The sequence below is a fragment of the Cyprinus carpio genome, chromosome B1, assembly GCF_018340385.1.
Source record: "Cyprinus carpio isolate SPL01 chromosome B1, ASM1834038v1, whole genome shotgun sequence".
Classification (NCBI taxonomy): Eukaryota; Metazoa; Chordata; class Actinopteri; order Cypriniformes; family Cyprinidae; genus Cyprinus; species Cyprinus carpio.
This window is the reverse complement of record NC_056597.1, coordinates 6,439,814-6,454,892: the sequence shown is the minus strand read 5'-3', so window position 1 is coordinate 6,454,892 and position 15,079 is coordinate 6,439,814. Positions and strand designations below refer to the sequence as shown.

Below are 15,079 nucleotides of genomic sequence, written 5' to 3'. Positions count from 1 at the left end.
GACTGTGCATTTCCTGAAAACTAATTGCACACCTTAGTATGTTGCTGCAATGTTTATTTCAGCAATTTTGTCATTTGTAAAATGTAAAGGCAGCTATATTTTAAAATTCATTTATAACAAAAAACGTAATGATAAGATGACATGTTGTTTAAAAATTAAAGAATGTATTTAATGGTAACATTTTAACATTTATTCAGAGAAATAAGTATTCTCAGGGACAGCGACTTGTCGTGCAACATCTTACACAAACTCAGCTGTTAATGGACAAATGAATGCATACATAACAGTTCAGTCTTTTTACATCATGTTTGGACTTAATGTGTTCGTAACATTGGCAAATGTATTCTGGTTGTGGTTTGGCACTGGTAAAACTTCCGTGACACTTTTCTAAATGTGTGTTTGGACTCTGCATATAAGTTCCACAAGAGAAACTTATTTGCATAGTCCGCAACACCATCACCCCCACCCACCCACTCCGATGGAAACAGCCAATCACAGCATGGAAATGGAGAAGCACCAGACTGCAATCTCCTCCTCATCAGAAAGAGATAAAGGTACCTTCCTAAAAGACATTCCTTGTTCTGAGTCTCCGGCCTACGAAGGTGAGACTGTAACAGCCACAACTGTTCAGAGTCTGAGCACCACATGGGTGAGACAATAGCAGATCTACCTCCATTCTGAGTATGAGTCCTGTCAGGGAAAGGACTTTAATAGAGCAAGTTCTGAGTTTCCGGCCTGCGTGGTAGGAGATAGAAACATATCATTCATGTTCTGAGTCTGAGTCCTGTTATGGGGAGACAGCATCCTATAAATTCCTTCTGAGTCTGAGTCCTGCAAAAGAAGAGACACTAACAGATCAACAAGTTCTGAGTCTTTCATCCAGAGAGACTGTAACAGATACCCGTTTGGAGCCTTTGGCCCACAACTTGTAAGGCAGCAACAGATGCAGCCATGTTCTGAGCCTCCAGTCTGCGAAGAAAGAGATAATCTACGTTTATAGTCTTTGTCCAGCGAGACAACAACAGATGCTGCACATTCTGAGTCTCCATCCTAGAGAGACATAGTGGATTGACCAAGTTCTGAATCTCTAGCCCAGAGAGGGAGAAAACACACAGACAATTGCAACAAGGTTTAGCTCCAGGGAGCAAACCTTCACTTCAAGGTACTTTTGCTTGCGTGTTCCAGGCAAGAACCTTCTGCACCTACTCCAGGGCCACATCTGCAACCAACATTGCTTTGAGTTCAAGATTGTTGAATGGGATTCCTGCTCCTTTTCCCACTGCATTGTAACTATCACTTCTCCAAACCTCTTCCAAAGACCTTGGCATTGTTGTGTATTATCAGTATATGATTTTTCCTAATTTACATTAGATGTTATATAGCTGATTGCAGTTGATAACAAATAATCTTTCACATATTTGTTTGATGCATAATAACGTTCTTCACCTTATTTGTTTCAGAGTAGCAACAGTTTATCTTTCCAGATAACATAGTTCTGAAGTAGTAACACCCAACTCACTTGCATTTTATGCATCTTATGCATTTTATTCCTTTTTCATTCATGGCATTCTTTTTAGTAGTTGTTGATTACTCTTGTCTATCTTTTGTTAAAGGGGTCATATGATGTGATTTCAGTTTTTCCTTTCTCTTTGGAGTGTTAGCCTTAGTGTAGCTCTTGGTGCACGAAGAAGATCTGTAAAGTTGCAAAGACTAAAGTCTCAAATACAAAGAGATATTCTTTATAAAAGTTAAGACTCTGCCACGCTCCCCTAAAATGGCTCATTCAAACACGCACCCACATCTCTACGTCACTATGTGGAAATATTTGCGTAATGCCGCAAATGTTCACACAAAGAAAGAAGGCATGGTTTCAGTAACCACATTCATGTCAGGGAGATTCTGTGTGTATCTAGGCGAAAGCAAAAGCACTTTATTTGGCCTTCCAGTAGATGCATTCAGGAATCTTTAAGATTACTTATAACAGAACAGCAATGCATTTTATGGACAACCGTTTTGTGAACCTAGGAGAGGCGGTCATTCTGACTTTGCTGCGACAAGACTTATTAGTTTAAGTATTTGCTATTGACTGTTCAAATGCAGAGTTTTGCACGTGTGTGTGTGTGTGTGTGTGTGTGTGTGTGTGTTTGTGCGTGTGTGTGTGTTTTGTGTGTTTGTTTTTGAATGTGTGTGTAAGAGAGAGAGAGAGACAGGGTCACACAGTGGAGTCAGCTGTCTTAACCGTCCGTGGCTTGTGTACTGCAATCACATACGAGATTCATCACTGTGTCTGTCACGCGACTCTGTTCCCCTTTTGGGCTTGAACTAATGGTAAACTAAGTACATTATTAATTGTCTTTATTTTGAAAAATTAAGCTTTCGATTAGGGAAAGGGGGCGTTACATTTCCAACGAGTGCTTGCGTTGTTCGGCCAATCACAATGCACTGGGTCAGTTGGCCAATCAGAGCAGACTGCACTTGTCAGAAAGAGGGACTTTGTTGACGCGTTTGACAAAGGCGGGGCATAGAGGACCTATAATAATGTACAGTATTTGAAAAATAATGTGATTTTTTAACACCAAAGCATGTCAACATATTCTGTTACTCCAAATACACAAAATAATGATCTTTAAAAAAAAGCATCATATGACCCCTTTAATAAAATCTATTTTATTAAACTTGTGTTGATGATACAGAAAGAGGTTCTACAAGTAAGAGATCCCACCAATCTTTCTTATGTGATGTACTCATAACCACACCTTAAGTGACACGTGATCCAAAAAATCATAACGTCATTGGTTATGTGGGTACCCATCACTACACTATTTCGTCTCCCTAGGTTGGCAAAAGCAAATTCACTACACATGAACTAACAATGAGTAAATATATTCAAATTTACAAAATGTTTATATTCAAGTTTGTTCACAGTGCATTAATTAATGCTAACAGAGACAACTGTTAATCTTAAAAATGTATTATTAAATGTTAAGATTACCATAACTAAGATTAATAAAAGCTTTAGAAGTATTGTTCATTCTTTGTTAATGTTAACTAATTATAACAAATTAATCCTTATTGTAAAGTGTTACAGATTTAATTTATATTGTCATTTTACTAAAGCCAAAACAAACTATTGAAAATTTATACATTTTACTCAAATTTTACATGGACTTCCTTTAGGCCACACACTAGATATTTCACATCAGCTATTAATATTAAATAAATGAATGATAATATATTGACCTCACTAATATTTAATGATTCTGATCTTGAATTGTGAGAAATAATTTTTTCTGATACGCTGATAAAACTACATACTGGCATGGTACAGTGAGATTAAATGTGGGTAGTTTGCCAGTAGTTCTGCTTTCTGTAGTTTTCTTTTCAAATTATACCTGGATCATTTGCCACACTGAATTGCAGTAGGTGTTACAGTGTGAGCAGGGAAGTGATGTGTGAGTGAATGTGTGAGCATGTGTGGGCATGCATGTGTGTGTTATGAGCCATTATGTGCCTGTACAGGAGATTAAGAATAGATGAGCATTTCAAATTTGCATCAGTTGTCAGAGGGAGTAAATAAATCAACTATTATGCAGAAATATTCATGAATGATAACCTGAAACCAGTGGATGAGCACTAGTGTGTTGCAACCCAGAAATGTGTTGTAGGTCTGTTCTGATGCAGACAGCAGTAAAAAAAAACAAAAAAGCAATAGGAATGGGAAAGGAATAAAATGAAATGTAAGGTTGATATGATGATGGATGGATAAATAGTTTCATTAACTGGAGGGGAGAGGGGGGTGCTTTACATGTTGATGTCAAAAGAGCATGCGATTTTGTCAAACTCTAAAATTCACAAAAGTCACAAGAGTATCAGCATTTGTCAATGTTATATCTGGGTCCTGAAACAAGATCCACTGACCAAAACCATCATGGGTTGTGAGCAATCGGGCTGCAAGGGCACCAAAATAATTAAATAGCGAGAAAATATAAAACTCTATTCAACTAATCAATATTTTATTTATTTATTTATTTTATAAATGCAAGCTTATTCAAAGCTCTGAAAGTACGGAAAACTATGTTCCCTTTTGTTTCTGTAACTACCTAAATGGACTTTAAAATGCACTTTGAAACCGTGATAAAGGTCAATCTGGGAGAACACAAAGATAAATGTTCTGAACAGGTCCTCTTTACATTTACACCAGCCTTGAATAGTCTGGCCCAAGTCTAGACTGGAAAACAGTCTGGTTTTTATAAAGAGGTCTGCAGAAATACTGTTATGACCTTAGACACCAGGCTCTTCAACAGGTTTCTTGCAGGGACCAGAAAACTTGCATGGGAACAAACATTTTCTGATGAATAATTCCATTCTAACTCTTGCATTGTAACTTGTTAAAGGAATAGTTCACTCAAAAATGAAAATTGGCTGAAAATGTTCTCACCCTTAGGCCATCCAAGATGTAGATGAGTTTGTTTCTTCATGGAAATTTATCATTACATCACTTGCTCACCAATTGATCTGTTGCGGTGAACGGGTGCCGCTAGATGATAAAACATACAGCTGATAAAAACATCACAGTAATTCACAAGTAATCCACATGACTCCACTCCATCAATTAACATATTGGGAAGTAAAAAAGCTTCATGTTTGTAAGAAACAAATCCATCATTAAGATGATTTTAACTTCAAACCCTTGCTGCTGACCAAAATACCAGTCCATAATCCATAATAACATTCCTCCACAAAATGATGGATTTGTTTCCTACAAACACACATATTATTACTTAACAAGAAATTAATTGAACAAATGAGAGCAAATGAGACACGTTTCACTCTTTGATCAGGGACAATAAAAGCACATTCTTGTGTTCATTCTTCTTTGATGGTTAAGTTCTCATCATCATTTTCTTTTGAATGACACTTTGTCCTTGTCCACAGGAGCTGGCAAACTGCTGTCTCATCCCATTTTTGTCTGAGTATTTGTCTACAGCTTAATCATTTGCATATACAGGCAATGAGATTCAATCAAATATGTAGGCCTAAATGTATTTGAGAAAACTAGTGTATCTGGACTGTTGCCAGACAAGTCTTGAACACACTCACTCCAGTCTGGATCTGGACCACAGATTGCTAATTGATGACCTCAGCATGCTGTTGAACTCACCGCTGAGTTCTCTGATGTATTGAGCAGCACAGCAATATCATCGAAATCAATTGGAGAGACATAAAAATGATCGACTTTCTACTAGGTGTTTCTGCACCTTACAAGAGTTTTGTTTTCTTGAAAATAATAGCTGTCTCTTTTGAAGGCTGCACCCTCCAGAGGTCGCATCTGTTGGCTGCATATGTCATTGAGGATGTCTCATTTCAGAAAACTAACCATTATAAAACTGAATGTTATTCCTTGTGACATGTAAATTTTTATAATTTCTTTCTTACTTTGGAATATAATTGTTACTTTTCTCAAATGAGGCAGCTTTGATGACGTATGCAGCCAAGTAATGCGACCTCCGGAGAGCGCAGCTTTTAAAATGAGAATGCGAAGTGAAACACATACACACACAGAGGTGGGGTCATGTATCCCTACCTAGATCTTAAATTTAATTACAAATCCAAAATTCATCCTTAAGGGCAGATTTACTAACAGCCAGCGCAAACTGTCTTATGGCATTAAAATAGTACAGCTAGGAGTTACCAAAGACACGCAGTGAAGAATTAGTGCTGAAAAGGCATGGATAGTTATTTTTACACCTGACCTTATTGAATATGCATTTGCAGAAGTTTCCCTTTCAGATGCAAAACTTATGGGAGGAGAGTATTAAAATGAATCACGCAATGCAATTTACTAACATTTGCGCTCCTCAAATTAAAGGTATTTGCACTATTATTTAATGCCCAAAAAAAGCATGTCTTAAATGATTTTGCACTTGAAATGTTGCTAGGAGGAGGTACCGCAGTGAACAGAGAGCGTGTGGTAGAAGGAAAGGAATTTTTTCCACACGTACAGTATTAATTTATTTGGAATGCCAGAAGAACACATTATCCGAATCCGAATATATCCTTACGTTAATTCACGCAGTGCTTGGTAGATTGTGGTCATTATGGAAATTAGATGTTTCCTGAAACCAGTTCTTTCATCTGTGTTCTTTAATTTGCATATTGTCAGTAAATTACCCACAAAAATTTCCAAGCCCAATGGCGCTATTTTGGAATTGCACTATCGCGCTACTTTGCCCTGTTTAGTAAAACGGCCCTTACTTATAGTCACTTACAGGGAATTCAAGCTACATTGGGGAAGTCGTGGCCAAATGGTTAGAGAGTTTATCTCCTAACCCTAAGGTTGTGGGTTCGAGTCTCGGGCTGGCAATACCACGACTGAGGTGTCCTTGAGCAAGGCACTGAACCCCAACTGCTCCCCGGGCACCGCAGGCTACCAACTGCTCTGGGTGTGTGTTCATGGTGTGTGTGTGTGTGTTCACTGCTGTGTGTGTGCACTTTGGATGGGTTAAATGCAGAGCACGAATTCTGAGTATGGGTCACCATACTTGGCTGTATGTCACGTCACTCACTTTTTTATTTTATTAATTTATTAGTATATGGAAGTTGAACCCATGACCTTAGCATTGTAATTACTAGTGCCATGCTCACTTAGAAAAGCTATGCATTAAAATATCAAATTATTTAACTTTTACACTATATTTGACATGTTCAAAAACCATACAATACACTTATAAAGGAACAGACAAAAAAATATAAGATTTACTTTCTCACTTAGACTTGATTTGTGTCAATAAGAGTAAAACTGTAAACTGCAGCAGTTTGTACCTGGAGCTGCTTGAATGTGAGCAAGATCGGGACTGTGTTTTCAGCAGTTTGTCAATGAGCCTCATGGTAAAGAGTTGGACATAACCCTGTGCATGTAGAGCTAAATGAGTGTGTCAGTTCAGTGAGGGACATCAAGCCGACTGCTGGAAACTATGCTCATTAGCACCGCTCCTCAGAGCTCCAGGGCAAAGTAGTGATCTGCGTTTTCTTACAATGCTTAACTTGAAGGGAATTTGAGTTGCCATCCTGATCTCTCCCTAAGTATCTCCTTCTGAGAACGCTGTGGGTAAATAATTCATACTTTATGCTGATGGAAATTCAGTACCCCTTATATAGGTGATAAACTGAAGCAATCTAAAAAAGATGGTGCAGCAAATCTGATCAGCACAGGAAGGTCATTTCTATCAGTGCCATAGGGATCAGTTTGACGCAGCTCCAATCAGTGAGCAAGTCACAACACACTGTTGCCAGGGACCAAACAGATGCTTTTATCTGATCATCTCTCATTATGGTGTGTGTATGTGTATGTGTGTTTAAGACCAAATGATAGATGCCGTCATTGTGTCTGGTTTGTGTCTGATTAATGTTCGCTCTAGTGTAAATAGTACTGGACGGATGTATAGATATACTTCACACTGGTTTAATGAGCTCAAAATAAACACGCTGGATTAGGCAACTATTTGTCACCCACACAAATCTCACTAGAGGCACGTTTGAAACGTGTGCTGTTGTGAAACATCGTAAATACTGCTGTGAGGCTTCTGTGAGGATGTTTTGACATGCAGCACTTGAAATGTTTAAGCCTGCAGTAAGATGTGTGATTTTGAGACAGTGGGTTGGTTTATGCATGATTCACATGAACCGCAAAGCAGTAATCAATCAAATTATGTCCCTTTGCTGCTGAAAAGGAGAATCTGGAGTTTTTATTATCTATTGAAGTCAAACTGGTCACAGTTTTTTAACAAGATGTGCAACACTGTTAAACCATCTTTCCCAAATGAATGCCCCATGGGTACAGTTTTTGTGAAGGTCACTGGGGTTTGTCCCAAGTAACTCTTAAGTGGTCCTCATTAATAATTTGTACAACTAATGGATGGGTCAATGATGTGATGCTCATGTTTTGGACTGGATCTATTAATTTGTATAAAAATACATTAATAATGCAATTCATACATAAAATGGCTTGAATATACCTCTTCTATGATGAGCATGTTTTTGAAGTCTCAATTAAAATGAATTTTAATATTTTTGGTGGGGAATATTGTTAGGCTGATACAACACTGTCCTGCCATAATAATGATGTTGGAACTGCTTCACTGCTTATTATTTGAAAAAACTTGCCAGGAAATATCAGACAATTTGACCTTTTGTGTTGTGACAAAGCAAGGTTAGCTTAGGTTGTGAAATGTCACCTGGTAAGACTCTCCAAAAATTTAATATTTATGAATTTATAATTCAATATATTTGTAAAATAAAATAAAAATAAAAAACTTACCTTAATAAATATTTTAAATACATTTTTAAATAGCGATTAAAGAAAGTCCACTGTGATTTTTCAGTAGTGTAGCCGTATAAAGCACAACTCACACAGAAATCACTTTCAAGCCAAGCAGCTTTCTGTTGGCCAGCTCAGCGAATTGACAAACTTAAAAACAATCAAAATCTGTAAGGTGAACTTTTTTTTAACTCCCAGTGGTGTGAATTTCCTTTAAAAATACTTTATTTTGTAAATGTGATGAAAATCTTTAAGGTGATCAAAATCTGTAAGGTGAACTTTATTTCTTCCACACTGTGATTTACGACAGAGTATAATGGATTATTGAAAAAGGGTGGGGATTTGGTTCTGTACATTGGTTGGTTGGATTTTGAGATGAGCGTAAGTTTGCAGGGGCGGGGTTTAAGAAAATGAAATGATTGGAGTCCTGCATATGTCACCATTAAAAATTACAAGGTCAGTAAATGGAGAAATTCCAAGAGGGTCAGAAAAGAAAGAAACTAAAGGAAACATATGCACAAATCATATGCACAAGATCAATAGCAAACATTTAGAAATTTTTAATTTCATCCTCACTTAAAGATTTTGAATCTTTAATTGAAATAAAATTGCTTATAACCTTTTTCTCACAAAAAGACAAAAAGTCAGAAACGCAAGACATGAAATAAGAACTATGAGATATAAACATGCAATTTTGAGAATTTTGAGAAGAAAAAGAACTGTGAGATGAAAAGTCAAAATTCCCTTTTTTATTTTTTTTTTCTGTGGTGGAAACAAGCTTCCATATCTTTAAGTGAGCATGAAATTAAAATTTTCTAAACTGCAATATGTTAATTCAGAATTTAGAGAAAAAAAGGTTAATACTGTAAGAAAAAGTCTGAATTCTGAGTTTATATCTTAGAATTCTGAATTTTTTCTCAGAATTGCACGTTTATATCTCGCCATTTTGACCTTTTTTACAAAATTGCAAGAAAAAGGTCAAAATTTTGACATTAAAAGTCGCAATCAACGTTTTGTTTTAATCTCATACTGGAAACAAGTATTCATACACTCACATTTATTCAGATTGTAAGGAATGTTTTGTATCTTATCTTATTTATCATTGAGCTGGGTGTTTATGTACAGTGGTTTCGGGATCATTTCGGGGGAGATTAGCTTCTGCTAATGTAAGCATGTGTTGTGTCTTGCAGGGAGAGCTGCTAAGCCCGTGTCGCTGTAGTGGTTCTGTTCGCTGCACTCATGAGCCCTGTCTTATTAAGTGGATTAGTGAAAGAGGATCCTGGAGCTGTGAACTCTGCTACTACAAATACCAGGTCATCGCCATCAGCACCAAGAACCCACTACAGGTAACTCACTGCCTGCCTGGGCTTATGTGTTAAAAGTAAAAGCACTGATCTATGAGTTCCTTATTATTTATTATTTTATTTCATATCCCTGATTGTCTTACTATAGGGGTCTATTGCACCAGTTACACAGATAGGATAGAGTTTAAATAGGTTAGAGCTTGGTCTGACATTATTGATAATTTTTACAAGTCTGAATACTTGAGCTCTGAGGATCATATTACTCCTGGTTGGCTCATTTTGAGTCAGACAAGACCAATTCAGTGATTTGAGACTTGATCAGTCCGGATCACTGAATCAGTGAGTTGTGAACTGCTGCAGTCGAATTGATGAATCAATGAATCATTACATGTGATTTAAGAATCAGTTAATTGAAAATTGGCTCTAAAGAATTATTTGTTCCCCAATCAGACATTGTTATAAGGTCTCAGAGGAGGTCTCAAATTATTTACTTAAAAAAAAAATTGGAGGTACCCATACGCAGGTGTGAAATACTGTGTGTATACATTAAATGTCCATATATTGATTATATTGTCACATGAAGTCAGTTTTTTTTAACCCTATTAGAAACTGGAACAGTTTACGTTTCATTCAGCGCGATCTCACAGCAATTCATACATATTTCACGAGGTGGCTAATTCGTAAGAATTTGTACAATCCCACTCGTACAAATTCATATAATTTGTGCTAAATTGTACGTATTTTACAAGTTGCACAATTCGTATGAATTTGTATGAATGACCTACACCTAACCCCGCCCCTAAACCTACCTGTCACTGGGGTCTAGACAAATGGTACAAAATCGTACGAGTGAGGTCGTACGAATTAGCCACCTCGTAAAATACATACGAATTGGTCGTGTGATAGCGTTGGTTTCATTTCTGTCCATTATTGGTATTCTTTGAAGTACACTGCATGGCCAAAAGTGTGTGGACACCTGAACATGACACCCACATGTGTTTATTGAGCAAACCATGCAATTCATTTCAAAAGCAGGGACATTAATAAGCCATCAGTCCTCTCTTCCACTCTTCTGGCAAGGCTAGGCAGTGGAACGCGGCTGCAGGGAACATTGCTCTCGTTCAGACACCAGAGCATCAGTGAGGTCAGGCACTGATTTTATATGATGGGGCCTGGCTCACAGTCATCCCAAAGGTGTTCAGTGAATTTCAGGTTGGCGTTTTGTGAAGTCCAGCCAAGTTCTTCTATACTAGAGTCAGGAAATCTTTTCCTCATGGATCCTGCTTTGTGCAGAGAGCACTGTTATGTTGGGAAAGAAAATAGTATCTCCCATTTTTCGGATATTACATGACTGTATGCTTGACTTTGGCCATGTAGTGCATCTTGGGTTACCATGTATGAGATATGAATATGGTAGTCATTCAGAACCATGAATATAGCCATCCGATCACTGTGCCATTGTACCACCACAATACTCAGAGCAGTAGTGGTGTGTTTATCTTATTCTTTTCATACTGTGTGAGCTCAAGTAGTTTATATGCTTCTCTGGGTTCAAAGCTTCTGCTCTCACTGATTTTACTTTCTGTCTTTTTTATTTTCTTTTGATCTGACCTTCAGATGATAAATAAGCTATTTTTTCTTTGTTTTAGTTATTTTAAAGGTGCACCACAGAACTTTGGTCTCTATATTGCCATCTGTGGTTGAAACATATAATTACAAATTACTCACAGATTTGTTTAGTTGTGCTTTTCTCTGTTTGATTTGCCTATGATTAGATCTGTCATTCTATACCAAGATCCAGTGACAGCTAGAAGAATGTCTACATGACATGTAGTATATATGAAAAAATATGTATCACCGCTGATTGCGGCCATTCTAGTCAATGCTTGTGTTTATTCCAGCCACACCATGCACATTTCTGAAGCGGCTCTCTCTGCTGCTTCTGTAAAGATACGGGCATATGCCTCCTTTGAATAAATATAGCCAAAATGCATCAAAATCCCACCAAAACCCATTGCCATGACTTATCACGAGAGGCAAAAGTCTCGTTTTAGTCACGTAACATTGGTTAATGGAAACGCCGTCATTTCGCAATACTTTTTTATCGACATTTATAAAATATCACCCTAGTTTAGCACAATTCTGTAATGGAAATGCACCTATTGTCTTTACTGTCACTTTTGATCAATTTAATGCATACTTGCTGAAGTATTCATTTAAAAAAAATTACTGAGCCCAAACTTTTGAGCCATAGTGCAACTTTTTATATTATCATTCTCTATAATTCTGACTGATAAGTCACTTATATTACTTGTTTAATGTAGAAATGTTTAGCAGTGTCTTCTTGTTTTTTTTTCATGTGTGCTGAAATGTGGTGCTGGTACTGTACTGTCTGTTAGTTCACATTTTTGTGTCTCCAGTGGCAGGCCATCTCTTTGACGGTGATAGAGAAAGTACAGATAGCTGCAGCTGTTCTGGGTTCCCTGTTCCTGATAGCCAGTATCTCCTGGCTGGTCTGGTCCTCTCTCAGCCCATCGGCCAAATGGCAACGGCAGGACCTGCTCTTCCAGATCTGTTACGCCATGTACGGCTTCATGGACCTGGTGTGCATCGGTAGGTCATCCAATGCTGTGTTTTTTATGTTTGCTTGTTTACCGGTCTGAGAGTGTCAGACAATGTCTGAAGGAAGAAAAAAAAACCTTTGAGTACATGGTGGCCTCCCTGGCAACCGACATATGTTGGAACCAGCTGAAAGTGAACAAGACATGTTGAATTACAAGCCCACTTTCCTTTTAAAACACAGAAGAATGTACAAGCAGAACTGAGAGGATTGTATTTTTCAGGCAAGCCACAGGGAGCCATGAGTAACTGCTTCATTTCACTTAATATCCAGCTTTTTATGTACAGTATCTACTGAATAAAATGCCTAGCAAGTGAAAGACTGAAAATTTGAAATTGATTCCTGCATAGATGTGATTCAAAGCCACTTCCGATTCAAAATGGTCACAATACACTGGCTGTCACAGCTCCCACAGAAATATTAAGCAGCAACTGATTTGTTCATTGTAGTTCTCTAAATGTCAGATTTCTTTCTTTAGAATTTATTAGCCTGGAATTATGTTTTTATGAAACTAAAACAATACTTATAAGTGAGGGCTTAACAGATGCATAAACCATATATTGATCTGCCTGTCTTGAAAGCTTTATGTAGAAAAATCTATTTCTCTACTGAGAAAATAATGGATTTTTTACTTCCAGTATCCCATTGTTGCTCTCTGTTCTAAATGGTACTTTCATTACTTGCTCACTCTCGTTTGGAACAAGCCTCCAAGTGAATTACTTCACAAAGGGCTCTTAATAAGGCTATTAGAGTTTACAGACAATCATGCCTTCAATTTACATGATTTAACCATGCATTTTAAAATGCTCAATTATTCTCATGCACCCATAGACTTTCAGAAGAATTAGAGTTGCACAGACCCAAAATTTGATGCAAAGATGTATTTTCCACAACAATCTTAACAGCTGAAAGTGATACATTAATATTTCCATTTAAAATGAAGGTTGATACATATGATAGTAATGGCCCCTCATTTCAAGTGCTTTGCCCTTCAGAGGGAGTAGGATGCATTTTTGATTGAAATTCACCTTGTTTGCAGTTCAAACATTTCTGAGAAAGATATAATGATTGTGATATGTAATTTGGAAATGGACAGACCAAATATTTAGGACTTTCCGTGGTATGTAATATGTTGTCACTGGTCCAAAGCATTAAAGGCAAGGATATGCTGAGTTTGATCTCTGGAGGAAAGGCAAGACAATGAGAGGGAGTCTAATGAGGCCAGCTTAAGGAGTGATCGCTATAAGAGAAAACACACTGCTCCCTCACGATCTGGATACAATTGAGGCAGTAAATAACACACGCACACACATTGTCTCTGTCTTTTTGTCTCTCAGAGGAAATATGCTCCTAATTAAATGATAAAATTGTGTTTCAATTAAGCATCAGCTGAACAGCTTAGAGTTGGATTGCTGTAACAAAACCACTTTCAGGGAAGATGGGAGGTTGTGAATGCCGCAGCAAAAACTAGAGCATCACTTATCAAAAAATAGTTCACTAATGCTTTTCCTGAAGTATTAGAGAACAACAAAGATAAAAACTATGTGGGAGAAAAACAGAAATCTGAAATTAATGGTGGGTTAGTTCACTCAAAAATGAGATTCTGTCATCATTTTCTCACCCTCATGTCATTCCAAACCAATTAGACTTTTTTTTATTTTTGGAACACAAATGAAGATATTTTTAATATACTATATTTTAATATTTTTGTCAATGCATTAAAAGTCTGCATTTCAAAAAATACATAAAAACATTGTAAAAGTAATTCATAAGAATCAAGCTGTTTAGTTCAAGTCTTCTGAAGAGAAATTATCACTTTATGATGAACAGATGGGTTCATCGGATGCCCATTTTCCACAAGTTGATATGATTCTTTAGGATCTTAATGAAAAGTCTGTAACATAGTTAGGGTAAAAATTTCTCAATGGTAGTATAAAACAACACCTTTTTTATCCTGTCAAAAACAGCTCTTTTCAAAGCATTTTCCTTTAAATGCTAATGAGGTTTAACATTTAAAACTCTCAGAGAGACTGTTTACTTAAGGCTGACCACACACTAGATGATTTTAAAGGGTTAGTTCACCCAAAAATGAAAATTAGGCTGCATTTAACTCACCCCCGAGGAATCCTAGGTGTATAAGACTTTCTTTCAGACGAATCCAGTCGGAGTTATATTAAAAATCATCTTTGAGCTTTCAAGCTCTATCATTGCAGTCAGGGGGTGTTGCATTCCTTCAGTCCAAAAGAAATGAAATAAAAAGCACCCTTCCATAAATAAAAGGCCTCCTGTAGCGAATCAATGTATTTTTGCAAGAAAAATATCCATATTCAAAATGTAATAATCACGTGAATCTAGTTTGCGCTTACTGTTGTAAACGGAAGCAGTTCCGGGGGACTTACATATGAGGTCAGCTTTGTTCACCCCCACCCCCCGGAGCCTTGTGAGACACTTTTTCTATGGAAGGGTGCTTTTTATTTCACTTCTTTTGGACTGAAGGAATGAAACACCCGGTGACTGCAATGGTAGAGCTTTAAAGTTCAAAGATAGTTTTTAATATAACTCCAACTGGATTCGTCTGAAAGAAGAAAGTCATATACACCTAGGATGCCTCGGGGGTGAGTAAAACGCAGCCTAATTTTCATTTTTGGGTGAACTAACCCTTTAAGTTCTTTAACTAACCCACTTTGTTCTTTTTCTGTTCTCTTTTGTCCAAACATTTAGCTCTGTCTTTCTGATAACTCAAACTATAGCCCCTTTCACACCGCATAGTTCTAGGAACCAAGTTCTAGGAACTAGCCAGTCGGGTCATTTTCCTGGTTGCATTCGCACCACCAACAG

At 37.2% G+C, this 15,079-nt stretch overlaps 1 protein-coding gene across 2 annotated transcripts in view; it reads left to right on the top strand.

Moving 5' to 3' along the window:
- LOC109109439 (E3 ubiquitin-protein ligase MARCHF4-like) overlaps positions 1-15,079 on the top strand; it is a 45,377-nt gene that overhangs the window by 20,742 nt on the left and 9,556 nt on the right. For both annotated transcript variants that reach the window (XM_042716368.1, XM_042716367.1), the window contains 2 exons: positions 9,508-9,663; positions 12,042-12,234. In XM_042716368.1, the coding sequence (XP_042572302.1) occupies positions 9,508-9,663; positions 12,042-12,234 (349 nt within the window). The remainder of the gene's footprint in view (positions 1-9,507; positions 9,664-12,041; positions 12,235-15,079) is intronic.